Raw genomic sequence first — 26481 nt, forward strand, 5'->3', positions numbered from 1 at the left:
GTACTGCTCCACGTATGTTACTGCTGCTGCCAACTGTATGTATTTGTGTGTACCCTGGTGTACATGTGAACCTGATAAAATTGTGAATTTAAAAAATCGCCCTGACAATTTTCACTGTTAATTACTTCTATGATTAAGATACAGCCAATAAGAAAAAGTTAGTAATAAAACGAAGCATACATACATACTGTTTTTGTTTATTGTAATTCTACATGTGTCTTAAAAGTAGAGCCTTTCCTAAGAGGAATTTTAAATTGAATACCAGGGCATAGGGTGTGTATGGGTGTGTGTTTCTGTGATAAATCCAAACATGGTCTTCTGGATCTCAGAGCTCTTTAAATCCTGAAAGCTTAGTGACTGAATAATATGCTAAATCATAAGCCAAATCTCTTTAGTAGGGTTGTGTTTTCCTTGGAAAGATATGTATCAGAAATCTCCAGAATCAGTGGAACTTAATTAAGCTTCAACTCTCTGACCCCATAGAAGTTTAGACCAGGTCAAGGATGGGACCACCAATATCCTTGGCACCCCTTAACTTGTAACTAAAGGAGTTGCTCATGATGTTTTTTCTCTCTGTAATGTACACTTCTCTTTTTTCCCTTAACTATTTACATTTTCCTCTATTTTCATCTTGTTTAAAAATTTATTCTTCAGTAAATAAGCGATTGGCTACTAAATGATATGGTTAGATGGAGACATTGGGTTGCCCTGTGGGTATATTCAGGGAGCTCTGTGTTGGGTATTTAGTAGCCTAAGAACATGTCATGCTTCAGGTATTTTAAGGTACTCTTCTGTAAATGGTCATCTGGTTCTTCTGCATTCTGGAACCTGCAAACCATAGAAGTCCAGCAGTACCATGCTTAGAGAGTGCAGGGTGCTCATCAGCTCTGTCATTTGCTTGTACTTAACCTGTCTCGTTTTAATTTAGTAACATTTTTCAAATGCCAGGTCCTATGCTAGGGACTAAGAATTCAGGCAGAACAGATTCAGAGCCCTCCTTCAAGGAACGGGCTCACAGACTCACAGATGCCTGTTGATTTGTCTCAACCCTTGGCCCTTCTTTAGTCTTTCCTCTTTGATCCAGTGATTTAAAAGTGACTCGTGCTCATTTTTCATGTTTGATTTTTTTTTTTTTTTTTTTTTTTTTTTTTTACATTTCTTGTACCTATTAAGTTTCTCCCTTTAAAATAATTGAGCCAACTTCTCAGTCCCTCCTTGTTATCATATCTGGATCTTCAGCCTTCTAAAGTAACTCAAGCTTGGAGAATATTCCATCCATGACCTCCCCAGTGAGCCACATTGCCCTGATTCCAGGTGCTGGTGGTGAAGCAGTTGCACTTTGATCAGTTTCAGGATATTAGTGTTTGTTGTTGTGGTTATTTTAAAGGCCCTTTTCCTTGACTGCTTTAATGTTTACCAGGTTTGCCCTATGGTACCATTTACTAGATGTCGACCTGCTCTATCCATTGCATTTTAAGTTGCTCAGCAGTAGCCATCCTTTGACCTTTTGGACTCATCTAGATAAATGTATCCCCCATCTGATTTTAGTTGGTTTTTAGAGTTGATTTATGTCTGTAGCACATGGTCACTAAATAAATACTGCTTAATGATTAAAGCTATAACTTTAAGGGAATATTAAGTTGCCCTGACTAATCTTGTTTTGGAGAAATGGCAATAGAATCCTACCTTTTATTCTAGTTTTCTCCATTTTAAAAGGAGACTGCAGTCTTTCAGAAGGAAAGGAATTTTAATATCCTAGAATGTAGAGAGGGCACATATCTTTTCACTTATCTATGAACATTAGCAACATTGATAGCATACCTCCTGGGTATGAGAAAAAAAAGATTTTAATGCAGCTTTTATCACATGAATTTTAAATGATGATTTGATGACACTCCTATTTTAGTCCCTATTACACTCTAAATTTCTGTAGCTCCCTCTGGCAACTTCTGAACTGTTAGGCTAATGCGAAATTACAGAAACATTCTGGACATCTTGAGTGCCACTTGGCAGTTCTGTGGAACATTGACCCCCCATGTTTGTCTTACAGCATCCAGTGCTTGACGAGCCGATAGCCGAAGCTGTCTGTATTATTGCAGACACGGATAAGTGGAGTGTCCAGGTAGCCACAAGTCAGAGGAAAGTGACGGACAGCATGAAACTGGGCCAGGATGTCTTGGTCTCGAGTCAGGTGTCCAGTTTACTTCACTCCATTTTACAGCTTTACAAGCTTCACCTCCCGGCTGATTTTGTAAGTACTTGTTCCCATATCACCAAAGAAATACAGTTAAAAAAAAAAACAAAACACTTCTAACAATACTTTGAATATAATATCACAAACTCAAATGTTTTGTTTTTAGTATAATTGGACGTTAGCATAAATAAAAATAGAACGTGCAACATAAAACCAGCAAACAGGATAGATTTCGGTAACAGTAGCTCTGTAATGAAACAACACACAGTGACACTAAAATCTTTTTGAATGAGGTGTATGGTAAAGGAAATAAGGTATGGGGAAGGGATCAAGCATAAAAGGAAATTTAAAATCTTCCTTTGGAGAACTCATTATTAGTTTTCCTTTATTGGATGGACATCAAGCAAGCCAGTTTCTGAAGGGATTGTTGTTCCTTTTGCTCAGGGACCATTCTCACAAAAGTGTTCAGGATAAAATGGAATATCATTTGTATAAATACTTAAAATTTTGAAGTACTGTACCCATAAAAGATGGTATCAGTTCCTTTTCAAATGGGATTTTAAAATCGACTTCATAACATTATATTAAACAAAGCAAATAGAGCCCATAAACTCCTAGAAACTGATTAACAGCTCTCCCCCAGGCGTTGGAATGAATATATAAAACAGACACTTCTCAGTATGTGTGTGTGTGTGCAGAGAGACTGAGAGAAAATACATTTTGAGAGGGAGGGAGAAAGGTCTCAAAAGTGGAAGAGAGGCTTAAGGGCAGATAGCTAGCAGAAGCCTAAGTGAGCTGACCTTGGGGATTTGCACTGAGGTAAAAGAGTGCCCACCTTCCCTGCTCGTTTCCCCTGCACTTAGTTGCCCTCTGCAATCTGCCCCCACACCACAGCATCTCTTTCCTCTCTTCTGTCCTCCACAAAAGATACAGAGCTATGTAATAGCAGAGTAGAAGCCTGAATATTAATCACCTACAGTAATTATGGATGGAGGGGTAAGTTTCCTGAGTCCTTATGACTTGCACTTATACCACATTCCTCAGAAGGTCAAGACTTTGATGGCCTTCAGGAAGGTAATTTGAAATACTGTGTGGTTATCATCTAACTTGTGGCAGTGTGGCATCATAGGGAGGCCCCTCAGTGCAACTGGGTTAAAGTCTAGGCCTTGCCATCGATGATGAGTCATGTGACAGTGGACAATCCTGAGTGTCTCTGAACCTCAGCTTTCTCACTTGTAAAACGAAGATAGTACCCATTTATAACAAGCACTGTGTGAGAATCCTCTGAAAGTTAGGTCTGAGACTCTGCTTTTTAAAATACTGGCAAAGCACCCTGCTGCTATGAGATACTACTGTAACAGCCAGCGTACAGCAGTGGCTGTGGCATGGCCCTTAGAGTCCGGTAGTCAGGGTCAAATCCAAGCTCTGCTACTTGCTAACTGTGTGACTTCTCAGAGCCTCAATACCTACATCTATAGAGCTGAGGAAATGATAGAGCTCATCTCGTATGGTTATGAAAATGAAATTCAGGTAAAGCACTTGGAATAGCATCACATGTTATGAGTTCTCAGGAAACAGCTACTATTTGTGTGTTTGGTAATAATAATTAGTTTCATGAAATAATATTACTAGCTACCAAAATCTTTATTTGGACTCTTGCAGGACCTCTATCCTAGCCAGGTAATGTGAGAAGCACTTATGGGTTATGAGGACCTTACTTTTGTTCTATTATTTGCAGGCAGTTTTTCTTCCTAATAGCAGGCTGCATCATGCTGATTTAGAGGCTGAAGCTTCTTTTTCTGTAAGGAAAGAAAGCTATATTAGATTTTATACTTTTTTTTAACTGTTATAAGCATACACCAAACTTTCATATTTTATCCTGTAATACATAGCTCTTATCATATCTGACATCTTAGTTATTCAAGCAATAAATTACTGTAGCTAATTCTTTTTACTTCATTTGTACATAAGTATGTTTAACCACTTAATAGTACGAATGACTTATTTAACCTGACAAAATCGAGGTCAAAGAAAATTTCATCTGCAGTTTAAAATTCTCCTTAAAAATCACTTGAATGGAACACATGAGTAAATGACTATTAGAGCCGTCAGTATGAGGAGAAAGTAGCTATTTAAAATTTCAGAAGTTAAAAATTAAAGAAATTCATCTCAGGAATAAAATCCCAGAAAGAGGAGGGCAAAACCCAAAGCAGTTCTAATAATAATCAAACCTTTTATAAAAAAAAGTTCTAAATGATTTGATTTCAAGTTCCATATAGACCAATGTTCTCTTTATTTCCATATTACAACATACAGTTTTCATGGAGACTATGAAAACACTGTAAATTAACCATTTAAAACAAAGGATGCCATGTAATGTGAATGTTCTTTTTAATATTTTATAACACTCTTATTAAAAACTTTGTATTTACTCCATAAGGAACTGAAACTTACCAGGAGATTCTTACCACTTAACTGTTTACTTGGAGGAACATTTTCATGAGAATTGGTGAAATCCTCCTCCCTTTGATTATTACTCTTAGTCACTTACCAGTTGTTTTTTCATCCACTCAACACACTGCATTTAAGATTTTAAGCCAATGAAAAACTGAAAAGATCTCAAATAGATACTTTTTCCATGTCACTGATCAGCCCAGATGGTCAAGATCAACATTTTCAAATGCATCTGTTAATCTTTTTACCTTGAAAATAACAGGCGTAATGGTCTAGAAGAAAATTATGTATGATGGAATTACCCTTGCCAAAGCCATCAGGTGTCTTACTGAAGATGCTTGGATGGCTCTGCCTGCCAAATGCAAAAGCATTTGCCTCTGGTGAAAGACACAGATGGTTGCTATTCTCTAAAAAATGAAGTTGGACACAATTCCAAGGGTAGAGATGTCCTGAGAATAATTGCCTTTTCTTTATTGTTACTAAAGACCCAGTTAAAATATACTCTTGAGAAAAAAAAAAAAGTGAAGTAACCTTGTTCCATTCACTTTACTGTTGGGGATGTATTTGCCAAAAGAATGTGAGCTATAGGAAAACAACAACGATGTTCTTTCTCTAATAAATTATTTATAATAGCAAAAATTTAGATTGCCATGTGGATAAGTAAATAATGGTAATTCACATTTTCAAAATTATTTAATGATAAAAATTACATTGATAAAAATATTAACCTGGGGAAAGGATTATTACAAAGTTTTTAAAAAGTAAGAAATAATTGCACGTACAGAATGATTTCAGCTATGTTAAAAAATGTTTTTTTAAAAAAGACTAGCAGATATATATGAAAATCTTAATAGTCATTAGAAAAAGTAAACTGTTGTTTTATAAAACCCTTTTCTTATACCTACCAGTAGTTTGATATGGTTTATATAAATTTTTAAGTGTATGGGGAAGAAATGAGATTATAGCTATGTCCTTAGAAATGAATTAAGAGAATTCCAGCTCTTAGAATATTGGTAGAGATTTGAATCCTGGCCCTCATTGTGAATGTTATTGGCTTCACAGTGCATCATGCATCTTGAAGATAGACTACAGGAGATGTACCTTAAAAGTAAGATGCTGTCTGAATATCTTCGTGGACACACACGCGTCCATGTGAAAGAATTAGGTGTGGTACTGGGGTAAGTTCTGTGAAGTGCTACTGTTTCTCCCTGAGATAGGACTGACCCGAACACCGCACCCACTGACTGACCCACTTAGCCTGTCTCACCCAGAACCTGTGGGCCTCCGTGACCCATTGAAGTCATCACATGTGTGCCTCTGCTGCTTCCCATCTTCGTATCTCTGATACTGGAGTTCCAAACCCAGAAACAAATGCAGAACTCTAAGCTAGTGGTATTTTACATTGGTCTGCTCCCTGGATTATTTTGTGCTTCAATATGAAAAATTTAGTTCCATTCTGCTGCCCGTTTCTACCGTTTCTAGTAATTTCGGTAAGATGTTGAAGGCACAACCTGTCAGACATGCAGCAGAGCTTGTGTTTAACATTTTGCTTCCTGGAGGAGACAAGAAAGGCGTTCTCCTGGACTTTTAGGGGCCACCTGCCTTTCTGCAGGGTGATGGTACTTTCCCCTCCTTCAATAGAAGCCCCTTGGAAGAGGAGACTGTTACTGATGCCATAGCTTATCTTCCAGAGGGTTGGGCCTTTGCCATGATTTCTCTCAGAGAAGAAATTCTAACTTGTGTTTCTCTCTGCCTAATTTTTCAACAGAGAACTAACAAAAAGACATTGTGTCTAGGGTGAATTGACCCCCTTACCTGTGGTGATGATTCCCCTAATTTGGAGCAAGAAAATACTGTGTATATAATATCAACCTTGAAATTCCCTATCAAGCCTGCTAATCAAAATATTATTTCAAGATTCAGGCCGTTGCATTCTTCTCAGACTTTTCATCTTTCACACCCAGGATATGACTTACTGTATTGTTTGGCTCTTGGCATTTCCTGTCATGTGTCATAGATTTTTTTTCCCCATACTTTATTCAGAAAAGGTTTTTCCCTTTTGAGGCATTTGCTTTTGCAGTTAACTTGAAATGCATCCTTGTCCCTGTTGTTGTCGTTCTGAGCTGTTGTTTAGAACTCTTTACCAGCTTCAGATCTGAGTCCTGCATCACCAGGTTTCCCACTGCCAGATGTGTGCTGCACATTTCCAAGATCTTTACCTGGCCCCCAACTTCTAACACTGTTAGAAGGATCATAAGGATTTAGTTACCCTCCTTGTCTCTCGGTCCTCTTCGTGCATTATTAGTGGTGGTCACATCCAGCCTCACTCTAGCCCCTTCCTCTCCTCGTCAGAGCTAGCAGCACAAAAGATACTGAAGAACTTCTTATCTATCTTGAAAGGAGATCTGTAGGCAGCGTTACTGGAGAAAGCATTGAAAATTCCATGAAGTAATGCCAGCTACCTTTTTAAATTTTATTTTTGATTTTTCATTTTTGGAATTCAAGGGAAAAAATAGGACATATTCCATGGACTGAAGCAGTCCTAATTTTTTTCAGGACATTTGGCAGCATTTAGCCAGTGACCATGCTGCATCCGCCCCTGCTAGAAAAGAGGCAGCCAGAGCTACGTCCATTTGATGCTATGGTGTCTCTTGACTCAGTATCTATTAGTGTCACTTTGCTCTCAGAATGTTGTAGCTCAGATGCTTAGTGAGGATCTAAATTGTATAACCTGTTGAACACATCCCCAAGTCTTTAAAAAAAAAACTCCCACCTTCACCATTGTCCTAAGCCTGATTCGAGCCTAGGTACAGAATCTTAGCACATGTTCAGGAGTGTGGACTAGAATGAGGAGACACTGGAGGTGATGTTCAGGTACGGCCCAATGAGCTTGTCAGGCAGTATAGAAAAGTTTGGGGCTTCAAACTGGGCAACCTCTGTGGTGAGAACAGCTTTGTGTCTCCCCCTCCCACACATAGCACACCTGCATCTTTCTCTGTCTTCGGTCAGTGGCCCCTGGGAGGTTACATTGAAAGAGCGAGTTTAGCATCTTTCCGTCTCTTAATTTGTTGTTAGTTTTAAGCAATGATCTGGCAAGCTGAGTACCTAGCAGTAACACTTTCCAGTAAAGTCATGCTACTTTAATATTCTTTTCTTTTTTCACTCTTCAGGATTGAATCAAATGACCTGCCTCTGTTGACAGCTATTGCCAGTACTCATTCTCCTTACGTCGCTCAAATACTCTTATAAGCTAAAGCTCAGGACAGTTCTTCCTTGGAAGAAAAAAAAAATCAGATTCTCAACTGAAAGTGAAAAGAATAAGCTCTTTGTGACGTCAAAAGCATGAGAAGAGCAAACAGAAATAAGTCATTCCTCCGCTTTGTTTTGTTTTGTTTTCTTGCTTTCAAGTGGATGCCTCGTTGGACGACTTAGGTTTACTTGACATAATGGCATTTGTGTTTTTCGTGAATACTTTTTTGGCCTTTTGTTACCCAGGAATCAACAGAGAGAGTGACCTTTTTGGTAGGAGGAGACATAAACACTACACTAAACACAAAGCTGTTGGTACAGATGGCCTTGTGTGTTTGGGCAAAACAACAGGTGACTTGGGAGCAGGGGTAACCAGTGTACATACCATTCTGGTAGGACAGTGTTTCAGAGTTTAAGCAGGAGCTCTCCAAAGTGGAGAAAGCACAATTTGTTATTCTAAGAAGACAGAACAAGGGACTGGGATTCCAGGGCAGAGTTTGTTTTTTACAGAAGGTAAAAGCAGGCAAGCCACATTGTGCCATCTTCCGCCCTGATGGCTGTAGGAATTACTGCCTGACATAAAACAGGAAAGAGGATCCACCGTTGGGCAGAGGGTGCTTTAGGGACTCACTTCCACATCATCTTGGAGTTTACCTTGTTGCAGATGCAGCCACAGGTAGGTTAGAGACGGAGTGTTGGTGCAATAAACCCAGGAATCAATGTAGCATCTTCATCTCATCAAGATGTAGTTCAGAGCAGCAGAGTGCACAGTCTGATACCATATGTTTTATCCTCATACGTTAGAGCTTTCAGCAGCCTTTATAAGCGAGGCCATTTACCAAAGTTATTTCTATAAGCTCAAGAGTGTTTCTGTTGCTAAATTCTTCCAGCCGAAGCCACTTTCTTCCTCTAATAGTTAATACAAATGACTATTTGTAGTTTCAAAGGCATAGCTGGCCTGGCGGAAAATGAACCTGCAGCAGTTCAGGATGACTAATGAAAGGAATTAGTTTGTACATTTACCAACAATCCATAAATTATCTCAATTTTTACATTATCATCTCTGTGCCTTCTAATCCCTGAATCCTTTTCAAAACACCTCTCCAGAAATTAACTTACCCATTACAAAATCTGCCAAAATGAAGGATTGCTTATTAGCATAGTTCACTTTTTAAGAAACCTTAGTTTTTGGTTAAAGGTTAAAATAAACTTTACTTAGTTTACTGGCTGTGACCTCTGACCCTGTCAGACCAGGTACTGACATCCAAGGTAAAGGAAAACACTTAAAAACTAGATCATGAAAGGACTGGCGCTAATCTCGCAAATCAGAACATTGTTAACACCTTACAGATACTGAGTACAGTTGCTTATAACCAGGCTCTGATTTCCTTTCACTGCTATGTGAATTAGTTCCAGTCCTCCTCATATATCCTTTTATACCTAAGATTATGAAGTAACTTCCCTTTTAGGGGTTAGAATGACTTCAGATTTTTTATTTGAGAAAATCCTGATTCTAAGCACCACGTCACATAAGTTTGTTTATTCTTTTACAAATGCGAGTTGTTTGTTTGAAAGAGGATAGCAGCAGTACCAGTGGAGAAAATTAGGTTTAATAATTCTTTAGGAATAGGTTAGAACTGCTGCCTTCCTTCTCTCTCTCTATGATGTGAAATGTAAGTGGGTGCATTAAGGCTTTTAAGATCTTTAATTTTTATCTTATGTCTGTCTTTTACAAGATTGAAGTTTCCTATCCTTTTTATGTTTATCCTATTTCCTTTGTCTAAAATCTGGGTTTGGTGTTTTAAAGTCCCTAGTTCCATGGCATCACTGCTTGCTGTTATGTTACACAGACACAGAGAATGGACCTCACCTGTGGCTCAGCTCATCATCATTTGTTTCTCGTTATGTGTGAATAAATTATAATCGCTGATGTTACATCATTCCCATCTGTACCAGTTTAGAGCATTCCCCTCATCTCTTTCCCTTTTCCTTGTTTACACATTTTGAGCACTTTCCCTCATTCACCACTTTCCAGGGATTCATAGAAAATAATTAGATACAAAACTAGTTTCATTCAAAATGTTGAAAATTAGACCCACATAGGGGGAAATTGAGCTTTAAATGGCTGATTCTAAACTCCATACATGAAAATTTAGCTCAGTCCTCTCAAAGCCTGAGAAAACGTAATTTGCCTCTGAATCTACTGTTCTAAAACTCTCTCTTGGAAAATGTCTGTTGGAAAACTCCAGGTGGGTCACATGGGGGGGTGGGGGGGTTGTCCCAGTGACACTCAGGATTCCAGTCAGAACCTAATCCTCACATCTATTGCCTACAAAAACAGACCAAGAATGTTGCTGCTCTTTTATAATCCTCCTTTAAATAACACTCAAGTTTTGTTTGTCTTAAATTCAACCTCTTACCAAAAGTGGAAAAGGAAAAAAAAAAAATCTCATGGAATTGCGTTGAGATACACCCACTCACACCACCAGGTGGCTTCATTCTGTCTCAGCCCAAGAGGCAAGAAAGGGATCCCCTCCCCCCCAATGCCCACCTCAAGAAAAAAATTAAAATTAAAAAAACAACAACAAAAAAGAAACTACTACCTCAGTTGACAGGATTCCACCTTTAGGGTTTCTTCAACTTTTAAGTCTTACCTGTTGAGTGTAACTTTTGTAGCATCTTGCTTTTTTAAGCAAGCTAGTGAGGCATGACAGAGCAGAAGTGTGTAAATGTTACTGTGATGGACCTCTTTCTAGCATGTTGCAGTTTTATTTTTAATTGATGAGTGATATGAATGTAAAGATAATTGTGTATGTTTAAACATGACAATGAAAATTTAAAATGTAGCTTCCATACTTGTGCATAATTCCAAAGTATTTTATTTTTATCAGTGTTAAATAGCTTTTTGTACAGGCTTCAATCCATTTTTCTGAAGTGTGCTGTTTTTTAATAAAAGTAACTATAATCTTTTCACATCCCATGGAACTGCCGTTTACACATCACAACTTTTTAAACTTACCGTATTTTTCAAAAGTAACTTTTTTGGAGGGAGGAAAGTCCCCGCTTGCTAAGTGATACTAAACTGCTGTTTAGGCTCTTATAATTAGGTCCTGATATTTTATAAAAAATTTAGTCTGTAGCTTTTTAGGTTCTTCACTAGAATTGGTTGTACATAAAAGTAAAGAATATAAAGTGACCCTAAAATTCTTTTAAATGTCTGGGTTTTCCCACTAATATGTACTTTTGAAAGTATTTTGTTCATGCATACTTTCACCATTAAATTGAAAAAGTCTTTAGCTTCTCTTGGTAAATGTGAACCGTTTGTTTTTTTATTGTGCTGTGGGGGAGGGGATATTTTAATATAATTTTCACCTAAATCAAGCAGCCCCCTCTGAGTGTTAATTTTTAAATATCGAAATTTTGGTGACCACATATCTTGGAAGCAAGATTGCAATATGCTTAAATTTAAGTGGTGTTTAAAAGGAGAAAATTCTGGGATTTGTTACTATTGAAGCTCCAGTAAGACAAATTGATAGGACTTTATATTTTTGATCAGGTAAATAGATATCAATGCCAATGTATAGAAATCTTTTCTTAAAACTTGTTCATGTATTATTTTGATCCATTTTTCTGTGGCATTTGGTGCAATAAACCTTTTGAATTTACCTTGAACATTTTTCTGGTACTGCATGTGATTTGTTACATTTAATCTAGTTCGTAAAAACTTAGAGGTCTTATTTCCACTAATTCATGCAGAAACAAATCGTTAAATATGTCAGTGATTTTCAGGGATGTTTTGGGAATGTAGGGACATTTTTGGTTAGCATGATGGTGGGTGAGAGTTACTGGCACACAGCAGATGGGGGCTGAGGCTGATAAAAGAAATGTAATGTATGGGACCCCCCCCCCAACCCACCCCCTTGGAATGAGGAAATGTCCCACCTCTTGCATGACTTTTATTTTTATTTTTTATTTTTTTAAATATTTATTTATTTATTTATTATGATAGTCACAGAGAGAGAGAGAGAGAGAGAGGCAGAGACACAGGCAGAAGGAGAAGCAGGCCCCATGCACCAGGAGCCTGATGTGGGATTCGATCCCGGGTCTCCAGGATCACGCCCTGGGCCAAAGGCAGGCGCCAAACCGCTGCACCACCCAGGGATCCCTTGCATGACTTTTAAATGTTCTGTTGGACATTCATATGGGTGAAAAACCTGATAATTATCTAAGCAAAGAATTTAATTCTGCTTTGCCTAAAAGCCCAATGTGTTTTTCACATGATTTTAATATATGCGAATTTTCCAAGAATGCCGCCGGTTTATAAATCGAAGGAAGATTGTACTTTGTAAGATTCAGAATTTTTACAGGAATTAACATAAATTTGGAAGGCAACATTAACAACAGCTACTGTACTAGAATTTAAGTCATCCCTTTATCTGTCTTCATTTATAAGTAGCATTCATGGAGACTATATATAGATGCAAGCCTCTGCCTGCTTCATTTTATTTCTGGTGTTTCAATGTCTCCCTGTTAAAATACATTTTAATGTTATTTTTTAAATAGTACATGTAGGGCATTATATTGGTTTGTTTGAATTACGTGTGTAAGGAGGTTATTTATGAATTTTATTTTAGGAAAGTAAAGGGCATTATATAATATTTGCTATGTAAAGGATGAGATCATATGTCTATAGTCTCGGGGTAAAAAGGTTTTAAGTAGAACTTTGTAACATACATAATACCATACTGAATTATGTTGTCATAATTAGGACTGTAGGGGGAAGTAACATTAGGTATTTCAAACTCCTTTCTGGGTTAAATGAAAATTTCAAAAGCGTTTTCCATATTCCCTCAAGCAGCTTCAAAATCATGCCATTGATAAAGAATTTAAACACACATACACCCCACGTTGCTTTTTTCACTCCTTGGTGCCGGGACAGTTTTGACCCAGTTTTGACACCTGAGTGAGACAGGTACCGTGATGGTTACTTTATGTGTCTAACTTGGTTAGGCCTTGGCACCCAGGTACGCGGATCAAACCCCAATTGTGGAAGTTGCTGTGAAGATATTTTTTAAAGCTTGGTTGAAACATCACCTCCTTTAATCCTTATCCATCCACTCGTGCATCCAACAAATCCCGAGTGCTGGGCACCGTCCAAGTGCACAGGATATTGGTGGAAAAAGTCCGAGCTGAGGGCGCAGGTGTGGAAGGGGGCGCAGAGTTACGACAAAGCACCCCGATGGCATCTGGGCCCGAGCCAGCTACCTGGGGACCCCCCCACCGGTGGAAGACAGAGGGGCGCCCCTGGTGGCCGGAAGGGAGGGTAGGGTGCTCACCACAGGCTCCAGCGTCAGGTGTTGTTAGGACCTGGTTTCCAGCGAGCAGGTGAAGGTTCGGGGAAGTGACAAAACGCTGCTTCTACTTGGGGGCCGACTGCCGCCGACCACTCAGCAAAGTGACCTCTTGGGGTCCCGCTGACCTCCGTGCTCCCCCACGACCACGTGAGCGGGCCATCACCCCGCGCCCCGGGGGCCCTGCTGGAGACGCCGCCGGTTAGCGTGGCCGCGCCCCAGACGCGGGCCGGGTCTTGGGGCGCCTGCCTGGGTTCGAGTCCCGCCTCGGGCTGCCTGCCAGCTGTGTGACCCCGGACGAATTCCTCGACCTCTCTGGCCTCGGGGGGTTATCCCGGCCGTGGAGCGGGGGCCCTAACCGCTGCTCCAGGGGGACGGGGCCCCCGGGGGTGCGGACGGCCGCGGCACAGCGCCTCCTGCCGGCCGGCCGGACGCGGTGCTCTCCCCGCGGGGTGCGGGGCTGCGGGGCTGCGGGGCTGCGAGGCTGCGGGGCCTCGCCGCTGACCTCGGGCTTGGCGGAGACCCGCCGCGGAAGGCCACAGGCGGCGCCCGGGGGGGGGGGGCGGTCCGGGAGCTCCCCGCGGGGTCGGGCGCTCCTGTGGCCGCGCAGCCCTCACGGACCCTCTCACCCACAGCCCCGTCCTCCCGTCCTGTCCTCCTGTCCCGGGCCGGGGGCTGTGCGTGCGTGTGTGCGCGTGTGCTGGGCCTGGCCTCCTCCGTGCCAGTCCTGTCCTGGGCCGGGAACGAGCGTGCAGGCGTGTGCATGCGTGTGCGTGCGTGTGTGTGCGCGCACGCGTGGGTGTGTGCACGCGTGGGTGGTGGGCTTGGCCTGCCCCAGCGCCCCCCCACCCCCGCCGGGCCTCTCCCACCCACCCGCCTCCGCGCAGCCGCGGGCGGAGCTCTGGGAGCGAAGCCTGTAAATGAGCAGCTTGAACGGCTGGAGACAGAGGCCCGGCGGGGAGGGGCTTCCACCGCCAGACGGCCCCGGGCTCCGCCTCCGTCCGGGCTCCGCCTCCGGCCTCTACCTCCGGCCTCCACCTCCGGGCTCCATCTCTGGGCTCCGGCCTCGGGCTCCACCTCCGGGCTCCGCCTCTGTCCGGGCTCCACCTCCGGGCTCCGGCCTCGGGCTCGGGTACAGGCTCCACCTTCGGGCTCTCGGCTTTGGGCTCCACATTCGGGCTCCATCTCTGGGCTCCGGGCTCGGGCTCCACCTCCGGGCTCCGGCCTCGGGCTCTGGCTTCAGGCTCCACCTTCAGGCTCCACCTTCAGGCTCCTGCCCTCGGGCTCCACCTCCGGGCTCCGGCCTCGTGGCGGCCCCGCGCCCCGCCCCGCCCCCCCCCCGACGGCCCACGTGCCGGCCGCGCTCTTCGGGCCTCGGCGGCGAGCACCCCCGGCGGGCACAGGGAGGGCGGCAGTGAGGGCCGAGCCCCGGGATGGCGGCAGGAGGCCCCCGGCCGAGCGAGCCCCCCGCGCCCCCGCGCCCCGCGCCCGCCTCGCTGCGAGCTGTGGATCCGCAGCCCCAGGCCTCCCTGGCGCCTCCGCGCTTTCCCGGGGGCGGGGGCGGGGCGGGGGGCTCCGGGGGTCCCGGGGCGCCAGGGCATCACCCCCGCCCCTCTCTCGCCTTCTTTCAACCCCTCATTTCGCCCTGAGTCACGCAAACGCCTGGAGCCCCCTCCCTGCGGCATCAGGCGGCGCCGATCCGTCAAGTCCCTCCAGGATCAAAGCGTCCTACGGTCACTTGGTTGGGAAGCCCGCCCGGGGAGTGAGCCGCCGCCCGTGCCCCTGCCCCTGCCCCGGCCCAGGCCCCTGCCCAGGCCCCCCTGTTTGGGCTCCGACTGCAATCCCGCGTCCGGCCCTCCAGGGCGCTGCCACCCAGGTGCTGCCCCGGGACCCCGCTTTGCCTGGGGGTTCCGCAGGGACATGGATCCAGCTGAATCGGGACCTGCCCTTTCACTGGATCCCTAAGTGATTGATAAGCATGTTAGAATTTGAGAATTACTGCCTTTGGATTCGAGGTGAGTGAATGGACGGTGAGGGGAAGGATGGATGCACCAGTGCGCGCCTCGGCATGAAAGGAGGCAGCGAGAACCTCTGCAAGCCAAGGAACCGGGTGGGAACGGACGGTGTTAAAAGTATCTGGCATACGCGTAAACTTGACAACACTTAAGTGGCCATTATTTAGGTGGGGGGAAAAGTGAACCAAAAATCAAGAAGGGACAATAACATAGACCAGAAGATAGGACTTTACAAAAGAGAGATTTGGGGGAAATACAGTGGAAGAAGTAGTTTAGAAATGTACAGGATTTGTGAGCATGTTGTTTAGGACCAATGAATACAAGAAGAATACACACTGTTAAACATAAATCGCACTTTTAGAAACACTGTGATTAATAAGCTCCAAACCTAGGTTTATAAGGTCCAAACTCAAGAATGGGACTATAAGATATCCCCACTTTCAACCACATGTCTTCAATGAGAAGGATTTCCCACAGATCTCTCCCAACTCCATCGAATCACTATTCACTCTATTGAGGCTGCTTTCTGTGTGTGGTTTGGATTCTTACAGCATAGGAATGGAAAATGTGCTGGCGTCCCAGGTAAGTATAGTCGTGGCAGCCACTCGTTGGTGGCTGGTGTAAAACATTGTGTTGGAGGCTTTACACACATTGTATTTGCTTTGGAACCTGTAAGAACAGTTGCTTCAAGTTATTTTCCATGAAGAGTTCTATTACAGCGGGGCAGGCTTGACTACTTACTGAAGTATCACCCACAAGCATCCTGTGGGATGGTCCGAAAAATGAACTTAGAGAAAAAGTTCCTAATATGTATCTAGAAACTTAGAAGAAAGCCGAGTGTATGAAAAGAGAGATGTCTCTTTGGATGATACAGTATTTTGTCGATCTCTGGAAGGGAAAACATGTGAGCAAGTGCTCAATTAACCATCAGGGAGTTAAACTGACCTCAGGTGCCTCTGATATGATGCGTTGAGAGTGACACGATATGGCTTAGCTAAGATTCCTGCCAAAACACATAGCCTGAATCTACTCATGAGAAAACATCAGATAAACCTAAATTAAGAGATATTCTATGGAACTGGTCTATACTCTTCAAAGGTGTCAGTGTTATAAAAGACCAAGACTGAGGAACTATTCTAAATTGAAGGAGACTGAAGAGACACGAGGACTAAATATAATACATAGTCTAGATTGGATCCTGGATAAGGAGAAAATACAAAGGACAGTATTGGGTCAATCAATAAAATTTGATTATGAGCTATAGGTAATAATATCATATCAGTGTTAAATTCCCTGGATATTATCATTGTATTGTGGTTATATGAGAGAACATTTTTGTTCTTAGGAATACACCCTGAAATGTTGAAATGTAAAGAAGAATCATGTCTGCAATTTGCTCTCAAACGATTTGGATGGGATCCCTGGGTGGCGCAGCGGTTTGGCGCCTGCCTTTGGCCCAGGGCACGATCCTGGAGACCCGAGATCGAATCCCACATCAGGCTCCCGGTGCATGGAGCCTGCTTCTCCCTCTGCCTATGTCTCTGCTTCTCTCTCTCTCTCTCTCTCTCTCTGTGACTATCATAAATAAATAAAAAAATAAAAAAATAAACGATTTGGAAAAAAAATGTGTATATGTGTGTGTTTATGTGTATATATGCATACACACACATTTAGAAAGAAAACATTAATGCAAATGAACTGGCTGTTCTGAGTGAAGAATATCAGAGTTCACTTTGTACTGTTCTTGCATCTCTTCTATAAATTTGAAATGATTCCAAACTGAAGAGTCTTTTAACAGATTTTTTTTTTTAATGCACAAAAATATCTCAGTTGGGTTTAGGCGAATGATAGAAGGGGGCATTTGGGATCATTTAATCTATGATTGCTCTAATCCTACACAAAATTAGTTCAGTGATGGAAAGTAACTAGCCCAAGCCTGCTCCACACACATTGCAATAAATCATTTCATTTGGACCCAGCCCAAAAATCAGACCACAGAGGAATGTTAGCAGCTGAACTGCTCCCTTTTTAAAAAAATACAAAGTGCCTCTGGGGTCAAGACCTACCAAGGAGGACTTCCATGGCTCCCTCCCAGACTGCTTCAAATAGATATAATTAATTGCTAATGAATCAGATCTCTGGTGACAGAGGGCAAGCAATATTCTAGGGAGTTGGCACGATTCTTGGATGGAGCAAGGAGACTTCTCATGTAGGAAATAGGAATCTCTGAATTAAACCAAGCTATCCCATTCCCTTTCCAGCATGTAGTCATAGTCAATATTGAAATACTGGATGACTACAAAGTGCATTTTGCTGTGGGAATTTGTAAAAGAATCCAGGAAATAGTTATTGATTTGTATATACTTACACATTCTTTACTTGATTCTCATCATCACTTTATTAAATATTCAATACAAATACTAATTCCCCATTTTACTTCTGGAAAACCCATATAGGGAAGTTATGCAACCTGCTCAAGATTTTATAGACAATAATGAGAAACTCTTGAATGTGGAGTGGTATGCTCTTACTCTGCTAACCAGCATGCACGAGTTTTGACAGGGGTTATAGATTTGCCTCTGAGTCACACACTGAGAGCTTTCTCAGGTTTTGCAAATCAAGGAGATGGCCCTTTTCTCCAGGTTTACCCGTTTGAGAAATCAGCAGTTGTAGGGACTGAACTCTACAACCTCTTGTTTTATTTAGCTATAAAATAGGAATAATACCTGCCCGCAGTATGGACATGACATCACTGTTAAATTCCAAAATGTTCTGATAAGTTAAAAGGAGCTGTAAAACTGATTACTAGTCGTATTACTTCTAAATCACATTCTCTAATTCATGTTAAAGTAATTTGATGTTTTCTGTGATGATTCAGAAAAGCAAATGATCGTACCTCCTCCTTTCCTGGCAGCTTGGGCAGCGTAGGTGATCTGGACGCTCTTGGCAACATTGCTGTGCTCTGCCTGACAAGGACAGCTCCCTGGGAATTCCTCTGGTCGGTGTTCTCATAATCACCCATGTGCCAGGCAATAGAACCACGACTGTATTTTCCTTGCATATCCATAATGTAAGGTTTCGGTTGCCTGAAAGTGGAGCAAATTGGTTGGTTTTCAAATTGGGAAGATCTGGAAACAAGGCCACTAGATTTCAGATCATTGAGATGGTCTGTTCCTCTTGTGATCATAGGTGATATTTAGTCATGTGGCTTGGGAAAGCTAAGGACCCGAGCCATCAGCCCGTGTCTGAGAAGCTTCTAGGTTCTGCCAACCCCCGTGGGTGTCTAGCTGGGGAAGCTCAGGAAACTACCTCCCAGGAGAGATACTTATCTAGGAACCTTGTCGATGATTCACCTCTGCATCATAACTGACCCTCCTGTCCTTTAGAGCCACACACGCAAGATGCTGAAGGTGGCATGGCGTGTTCAAACTGAGACCTCCAGTGTTCTGTAGGGCATGGTCTATCCATTTTGAGAGCTTAGGGGAATTCAGAAAAACACCAGCTTCATGATTCTAGCCTCTGGGTCTGAACAATATGTTAAAGGAAAGATGGAAGCTTCATTCTCTTTCCCTGTTGAAATCCTTGTCTAGGGTTCCAACATCCCTAAATTAGGATACTGTTTAAATCCTGCCTTCCCGTTATAATGGGCCAGCCCTGGGGGGAAAAAGCAAAACAGGATCATAGGATGGGATTTGCCATCTCATTTGGAAGTCCCTCGTTCTGAAGAGCCCTCTGGGTGCCGAGAGCCTCTTGGCCGCTGAGGCCAAGAATCCTAGAATCTGAGCATTGTGGGTTCCCGGGTTCTTTAGACCAAGATTGGTGGCAGGTGTGTATTCCCTTCGCTCATCCGAGGCCCGCGCGCTTACTTTCTGGGTGGCAGCAGTGCCAGGTGGTGGGACGCGGCAGGAACGGAACGAGGTCTCTATTATCACAGAGCTGACCCACCAGGGCGACAGGGCGACAGGCCGCCAGCAGGCGGGTAGGCCGGGGATTCGGGGAGTGTCACGAGGAACCCGCAAGCCAGGTAAGGGCTAGAACGTGCCGGGCTTGCTGTTTCCTGGGGGTGGGCTGAAGAGGAGGAGGTATCCCTTGAGCAGGGAGCTCCGTGAAGGGGGAGCTAGCGGTGTGGGGTGCAGGGTGGGGGGTCAGACACCCCCCCCACTCCCTAGAAGCACAGAGCCCCGCTGGGCCGCAGCTGCCCGTGGGCTCCCCCCCCCCCCCCCCCGCCCTGACACCCCGGCCTTCAGCCTCACGTCCAAATTCCTTAGCACAGCGCGCAGGGGGGGCTGCTGCTGCTGTTTGTTTTTCGTCTGTTTTCTTTTTTTAACCGGTCTGCCCACATGGGCCTTTCTGGCCTGAGCTCAGCCCATCCCTCCCTGCAGACTCCCACACAGTGCTCCGTTGTGCGCTCAGCCTTCCCCCTGTGAGCCCGCTCAAGCCCAGCCTTTGGCTGCAACTTTGCTTTTGCTTGTAATTCCCTCCCCCTCCTCTCCTGACAAACCGCAGCCGAGGCTTCAGACCTCACCTTTTCTGTGAAAGAAGACTCCACGTTGCTGTCAGGCGGCGCTTTTTCCCCTTTGATAGCACGTTGTATTTTGGCTGCTTTTGTAGAAACGATTAGAATCTGCTTAAATGTTTAGTGCAGAGGGCTCAGGCCCTCGGAACTCAGGGCTCCTCGAAGAGCCCAGAATGTGGCTGATTGATCCGAGGATCCCCAGTGCTCATGACCTGGCCCGACCCAGTGACACTCAGCTAGTCTGTGGTGGGTGGGCTAGCCGGGAAGGCCGGGAGAGGATCAGGCCTGAGTTACTGTAAACGTTCTTTCCCTCCCACTCCTCTCCACTTGTTTGCTTCTGCAGCCTCTTTTTCTTTTTTTAAGATTATTTTTATTTATTTGAAATAGAGCAAGAGCAGGGGATGGGAGGGAGGGGCAGAAGCACAAGGAGAGGGAGAAGGAGAGGAGACTCCCCACAGAGTAGGGAGCCCAATGCAGGGCTCCATCCCAGGATCCCAGGATCATGACCTGAGCCCAAGGCAGACCCTTAGCCAATAGCGGCCCTTCTGCACCTCTTTTACCCTCCCACTACCAGCAGGTGTGTCGCAGTGGATCCCTAGGGTCTGGTTTGTCTGAGTGTTGTTATTTATAAACACAGATTAATAGCTGGGAATAATTTCAGGAAAGTTTAAAGGACAAGAGAACTAGTAGGTAGTATGTATGGAACAAGCATTGTTTCTAGTTTATAGTAGCTCGATTAATGATTCATAGGAGAAATATTTCATTAAAATGTGCCACATTTTCTTTAAAAAATAATGTATTACAGCCAAAAGTAGTATTACATGGTATATATTAACTGGGATTTAAATAAAAACTTGAAGAAAAACTTGAAATAAGTTAATAAAAATAATTATAGAAGTAATTATACTTGAAAAGGAAAGTCCTTGCACGTAGTCAGATATTTTATAAGCTTCTATTTTTAAATTCTGAACACCCTATGTCCCTGAATCTTGAATCTCCAGGAACAGTGGAAAGCTAAAAATTAGTTGTATTTCAAAGAGTTAAAAAATCTTATAAAAATAATAGCCATATCAACTATGGAGATTTACACACAGTATATTGAACTTACAACTGAGCCACAAAGGTCAAAAGTGGTAGATCAAGGAGCAGAATGAATTGGAGCATAAATCCTAGGCCATCAGCAATGATTTGATGTTATACAAACACACACACACAGATAAACAACAAAATCAAATATTCTTAGTATAACAATCTTACTATTCTTATGTTAAGTAGATCCTTAAGGGTCAGATTTTTTTCTTTTTTTTTTTTTTTTTTTATTTTATTTTTTAGATTTTTTTCTTTTTGAAGTACTTCCAAACTTACAGAAAAGTAGAAACACAGTACAAAAGCTTTTATGCCTGAACAGCTTGAAAGTACATAACTGACATTATATCCATCATCCTCAAATACTTGTGTGTTAATTCCTACAAATAAGGACACTCTACATAATCTCAATATAACCATTTAAGTCATAGAAAGTCAGCACAAGTAATAAAAGCAACAAGAGACAAATGGGATGATACCCAACTAAAAAGCTTCTATGCAACAAAAGAAGCCATCAACAAAGTGAAAAAGACAATCTACAGAATGGAAAAATTTGTTTGCAGACCATGTATCAGCTAAGGTATTAATACCCAAAACATAAAATTCATACAACTCAATAGCAAACAACAACAAATAATAATCAAATTTAAAAATGTGCAAAGGATCTGAATAGACATTTTCCCAAAGATACACGAATGGCCAACAGGCACATGAAAAAATGCTCAACATCACGAATCATTAGGGAAATGCAAGTTAAAGCCACAATGAGACATCCTCTCATGTCTGTCAGAATGGCCATGATCAAGGCGATGGGTAATAAATGTTGGTGTGGATGTGGAGGAAGAGGAACCCTTGTGTACTGTTGGTGGGAATGTAAATTAGGACAGCTACTATGGAAAAGAGTATGGAAGTTCATCAAAAAATTAAAAATAGAACCACCATATGGTCCAGCACTTCCATTTCTGGGAGTATTTCCAAAGAAAACAAAAACACCAACTCAGGAAGATTATCTGCTCTCCTATGTTTACAGCAGCATTATTTGCAACAGCCAAGACATGGAAATAATGGCCATCGGTGGTTGGAGGAATAAAGATGTTGTGAGATATATATAGTGGAGTATTCTTCAGCCATAAAAAACGAGGAAATCCTACCATTTGTGACAACATGGAAGGGTCTTGAAGTCACTCTGCTAAGTGAAGTAAGTCAGACAGAAAAGACAAATAATGTATGATCTCACTGATAATGTGGAATCTAAAAACAAAAACTACCAAACTCATAGAAAGAAACAAAGAAATCAGACTTGTAAGCAGAGGCGGGAGTCGAGGGGAGGAGAAATTGGTGGAAAAGGAGTCAAAAGTTATAAGCTTCCCGTCACAAGATAAAGAAGCACTAGGGATGTCATGTGCACCAGGATGATTATAGCTAACACTGCTGTGTGATGTAGGGGAAAGCTGTTGAAAGAGCAAATCCTAGGAGTTCTCACAATTTTTCTTTTCTTTTTTTTTTTTTTTTGTATCCACATGAGATGATGGATTTTAACTAAACCTACTTGGTAATCCTTTCACAATATATGTAAATCGAACTATTGTGCTTTACATCTTGAATTTATGCAGGAATGTATGTCAATTATTATTCCCCAGTAAAATTTTAGAGAAAAACAGAGGAAGTCAGAAAATTAACATGTTTGTGTTGCTACTACCCAATCCTCAGACACCATTCAAGCTTCCCAATAATGCCTGTTTTGCAAAAAGCTCCATTTAAGAATCACACATTGCATTTAGTTTTCTCATCTCTTTAGTCTCCTTAAATCTGGAACACTTTCCCAATCTTCCTGCAACTCTCACGGAGCCCTGATACCTTGGAAGAACACAAGCCAGTTATTTTGTAGATGTCTTCAATTTGGGATTATCTTCTATTTTCTCTTGATTAGATTCAGGCCATGCACCTTCGGCAGGTATAACACAGAATGACAATGGTGTGACGTGTCCCATTATGAGCAAGGTTCACGAGGGTCATTTGATTCGGGTGGTATCTGCCAGGCTTTTTTGCAAAATTGCTTTTCCCATTGGTTGTTAGTATTTTGTGAGAAAATATTTCCAAGTTATGTAAAACCTTTATTCCATGTCAAATACTCAATTAATTAATGAACATCAGTATGGACTCATGATTTCCTATTTTATGCAATGGGCTATAATCCATTCATAACATTCATTTTGATGCTAAAGGTGTCCCAGATTTGGCCAGAGGGAGCTCTTTCAATCTTGCTTCTGTGCCCTTTGGACTGCCCCCATCATTCTTTGGGCACTTACTGTTTAGCACAAAAAGATGTTCTGGGTTCATCTTTCCGTTCCCCAGCCCTGCAAAAAATCCATTTCTTGAAGGAATTCTGTTTCCTTTTAGTGGAAAATGGTTTTTAGAAACCAAGATTGAGGTGGTAGGCATTCCTCTCAGTGTTGAGATGTCACTGACACACAACCTTCTCAGCATTACCCAGGGCTTATTAGGGGGTTTATTCTAGTTTTCTCCCATTCCATATTTGCAACTCTCTTGTCCCACAGTGAAACACCTGATTCCCATTTTATGTATTTACTTATTTGATCAGTCTTCCTGTTGATAACCAATGTCTCACTGATACCACCAGCCCCTCCACCTTATGCGTGTTCTCCTCACCCCATTTGGGATCCAATACCCCAGCCCAGGATGCCCTCTTGCAGTCTTTCTCTCCTTACTCTGGAGTACTACAGTTTGTCTCATCATTTTTTGTTAAAAGAATAATGTTTAAATAAAATGTGTCAATTCTGGAAATGAGATTTCTTTCTCCTCCCTAGGCATGGTGTTGCTGTTTATTGATTTTGGTGGTTGTTTAATGATTTTCCTGGACTAATTATCTAAATTTTGTCATATGTGCCTCCTGAATTTTCTGCTTGGTTAGCTTAGTGGCGGCTAATGACTGGATAGAAATTTCTTTTTTTTTTTTTAATTTTTTTAAAAATTTTTATTTATTTATGATAGTCACACAGAGAGAGAGAAAGAGGCAGAGACACAGGCAGAGGGAGAAGCAGGCTCCATGCACTGGGAGCCCAACGTGGGATTCCATCCCGGTCTCCAGGATCGCTCCCTGGGCCAAAGGCAGGCGCCAAACCGCTGTGCCACCCAGGGATCCCTCTTTTTTTTTTTTTTTAAAGATTTTATTTATTCATGAGAGATACAGAGAGAGAGAGAGAGAGAGAGATGCATAGACACAGGCAGAGGGAGAGGCAGGCTCCATGCAGGGAGCCCGACGTGGGACTCGATCCCGGGTCTCCAGGATCACACTCCGGGCTGCAGGTGGCGCTAAACCGCTGCGCCACCAAACTGCTGTGCCACCGGGGTTGCCCCCTGGATAGAAATTTCTTACAAGGTCTCAAATCAAGATGCTTTCTGGTCTTTGTGTGTGTTGAAGCATATCTTCAATGCTCTGGCAGGCAGCTTACAACTCCACCTTAGCCTTCATTTCCTGCTTGCATAGAGCTTTCAAAATTAGCCAAAGGTTAGAGATTAGGACTTTCTCAGTTTTTTTTTTCTGAGCATGTGCACAGCACTGCACATGTTCATAGCTTTCTCGATTTCTAGGAATATGTTGGAGGCTTTCAAAATCCCCTTCGGAAATCTCATTTCCCAGTTTCTCATTTTAAGGTTTTTAATCTGCTCCTTCTTTGCCCCAACTGGTGTCCCCTCAGACACCTGTGGTATTAAACAGTTGCTGCTGATGATTTTCGATCATCATTTGATGATGAATGCTCATGAGATAGAGCTATTCACGCAGAGTCTGGTCAAATAATGACAAGCCCTAAGAATGGAGTTTTTTCCAGGGATTTTCAGGATGGATCAAATGTGACATTTCTCTGAGCATGAGTCTTTTCAAAGAGCTTTAAACCCATGTTTCTCCTCCAGTGACTAATAGGCTGGTAGTTTTCACAGCTACTATGGTTGTGAGGCTCTTGGTTTTTTCAAGGCAACCATGGAGCTGGGAAGGGAGGATGGGAATAGAGCAATTTATTTATTTTATTCTATATTAAGATTTTAATTTTAATTCAAGTATAGCTAACATACAGTGTCTATTAGTTTCAGGTGTACAGCATAGAGATTCACAATTTTATACATTACTCAGTGCTCATCATAAGTATACTATGATATCCCCATCACCTATTTCCCCCATCCCCCCATCCTCCTCCCCTCTGGTAACCATAAGTTTGTTTTCTATAGTTAAGAGTCTGTTTCTTGGTTTGTCTCAGGAGAATAGAGCAATTTAAATTTAAAATGCCCAAAGATCATTGTTCTTTCTGAGATTGGGTGATTTTTCTTTAATAAATGCTTCATGGATTGTTGGAGGCATTTGTTTATTAACTTCCAATGTTTTAAAAAAATTAGTTTTGATAGTTTTTGCCACTGTTCTAATTTCTTCTTGGAGAGCATATTTTTGGAGGTCCTTACTGCACCATTCCTAAAGTGCTTCCTAAACTAAATCATTTTAAAGTGTAATGGAGACTCACTATTTAAGGAAATATTGCCTGTGTCTTCTGTTTCCACTTCTTCATTTGCACCTCCTCCATATACTGCATTCTGCTTTGTGTTGCCATTACTTCATTGTGATGATTCTTACCTCGGCCAACAGCAACCTCCTTTCCATCTGCTAAATCAAATCATCTCTTTTCAGACTTTCTAGTATGACTTCCCAGAAGCATTTGCAATTGTTGACATTATCCTCCTCCCACTTTTCCACTTGGGCTCTTAAAGCTTTTTATGTCTCTCCTCTTCTCGTTTTACTTCATCTATATTTCTTTTAGAAGAATCTTATTTTTTGCTCCTTTATCATTAGTATTCTCCCAGAATCACATCCATGATTCTCATCTCTTGGTGTACTACCACCCGTCTCCAAACCAGGGAATAGCATTTACATCCAGTGATCCGACTAACATCAATATACTGATATTTAAAATTTCTACTGTCACCTCTATAACTTAAACACAAATTCCAAACTCCTTACTGATCATAGTACCGGGTTATCTCATAGCTGGTAATAATTCCTAGCATTCATGAACATATATGAGCTTCCAGACACTATACTAGTTGCTTAATATGTATTACTTCTAATTTTCATAATAATCCCATATGGTAGCTATCATTTTCTGTGTTTTTACAGCTGAGGTTAGATTGGTTAAGTAATTTATCCAAGATCAAACAGTTAACAAACAGTAGAGCTGGGACTTGAACTCTTGAACTCAGAGTTGTTGGATTCTAAACTTATGCAATCTCTCTCTTTTTTTTTTTTTAATTTATTTATTTACGATAGACACAGAGAGAGAGAGAGAGAGAGAGGCAGAGACACAGGCAGAGGGAGAAGCAGGCTCCATGCTGGGAGCCCAATGTGGGACTCGATCCCAGGTCTCCAGGATAGTGCCCTGGGCCAAAGGCAGGCACCAAATCACTGAGCCACCCAGGGATCCCCAACTTATGCAATCTCATCTGTAAAATAGGAATACTATTATAATACTCCTTTTTATGAGAGTTACATGAATTGATACTTATAAAATGGCATTTAACACTGCATCTGGCCCATGGTAAAAACTTAATAAG

General features: G+C 42.3%; 2 protein-coding genes and 1 long non-coding RNA gene across 12 annotated transcripts in view; 1 reads left to right on the forward strand and 2 right to left on the reverse strand.

Moving 5' to 3' along the window:
* FNIP2 (folliculin interacting protein 2) overlaps nt 1-11569 on the forward strand; it is a 132456-nt gene extending 120887 nt beyond the window's left edge. For all 7 annotated transcript variants that reach the window (XM_025439200.3, XM_025439201.3, XM_025439203.3 and 4 more), the window contains 3 exons: nt 2051-2251; nt 5711-5826; nt 7819-11569. In XM_025439200.3, coding sequence (XP_025294985.1) covers nt 2051-2251; nt 5711-5826; nt 7819-7897 — 396 coding nt within the window. In that variant the 3' untranslated portion in view covers nt 7898-11569. The remainder of the gene's footprint in view (nt 1-2050; nt 2252-5710; nt 5827-7818) is intronic.
* C15H4orf45 (chromosome 15 C4orf45 homolog) overlaps nt 1-26481 on the reverse strand; it is a 116553-nt gene that overhangs the window by 12251 nt on the left and 77821 nt on the right. Inside the window, exons 4-6 of one of the 4 annotated variants that reach the window (XM_049094318.1) lie at nt 18160-18349; nt 3913-3993; nt 1830-2441 (exon numbers count right to left, since the gene is read on the reverse strand). In XM_049094318.1, coding sequence (XP_048950275.1) covers nt 3946-3993; nt 18160-18349 — 238 coding nt within the window. In that variant the 3' untranslated portion in view covers nt 1830-2441; nt 3913-3945. Of the gene's footprint in view, nt 1-1829; nt 2442-3819; nt 3994-15635; nt 15933-18159; nt 18350-26481 lie in introns of those variants that run through there. The other 3 variants (XR_007402375.1, XM_025439204.3, XM_025439205.2) reach the window with 3 other exon arrangements.
* On the reverse strand, nt 10951-13768 carry LOC125752555 (uncharacterized). The gene is made up of 2 exons (XR_007402376.1): nt 13234-13768; nt 10951-13086 (listed from the first exon to the last, which is right to left on the reverse strand). It is a non-coding gene; the product is annotated as an uncharacterized LOC125752555 (long non-coding RNA).

This window comes from Canis lupus, chromosome 15, assembly GCF_003254725.2.
Source record: "Canis lupus dingo isolate Sandy chromosome 15, ASM325472v2, whole genome shotgun sequence".
Lineage (NCBI taxonomy): Eukaryota > Metazoa > Chordata > Mammalia > Carnivora > Canidae > Canis > Canis lupus.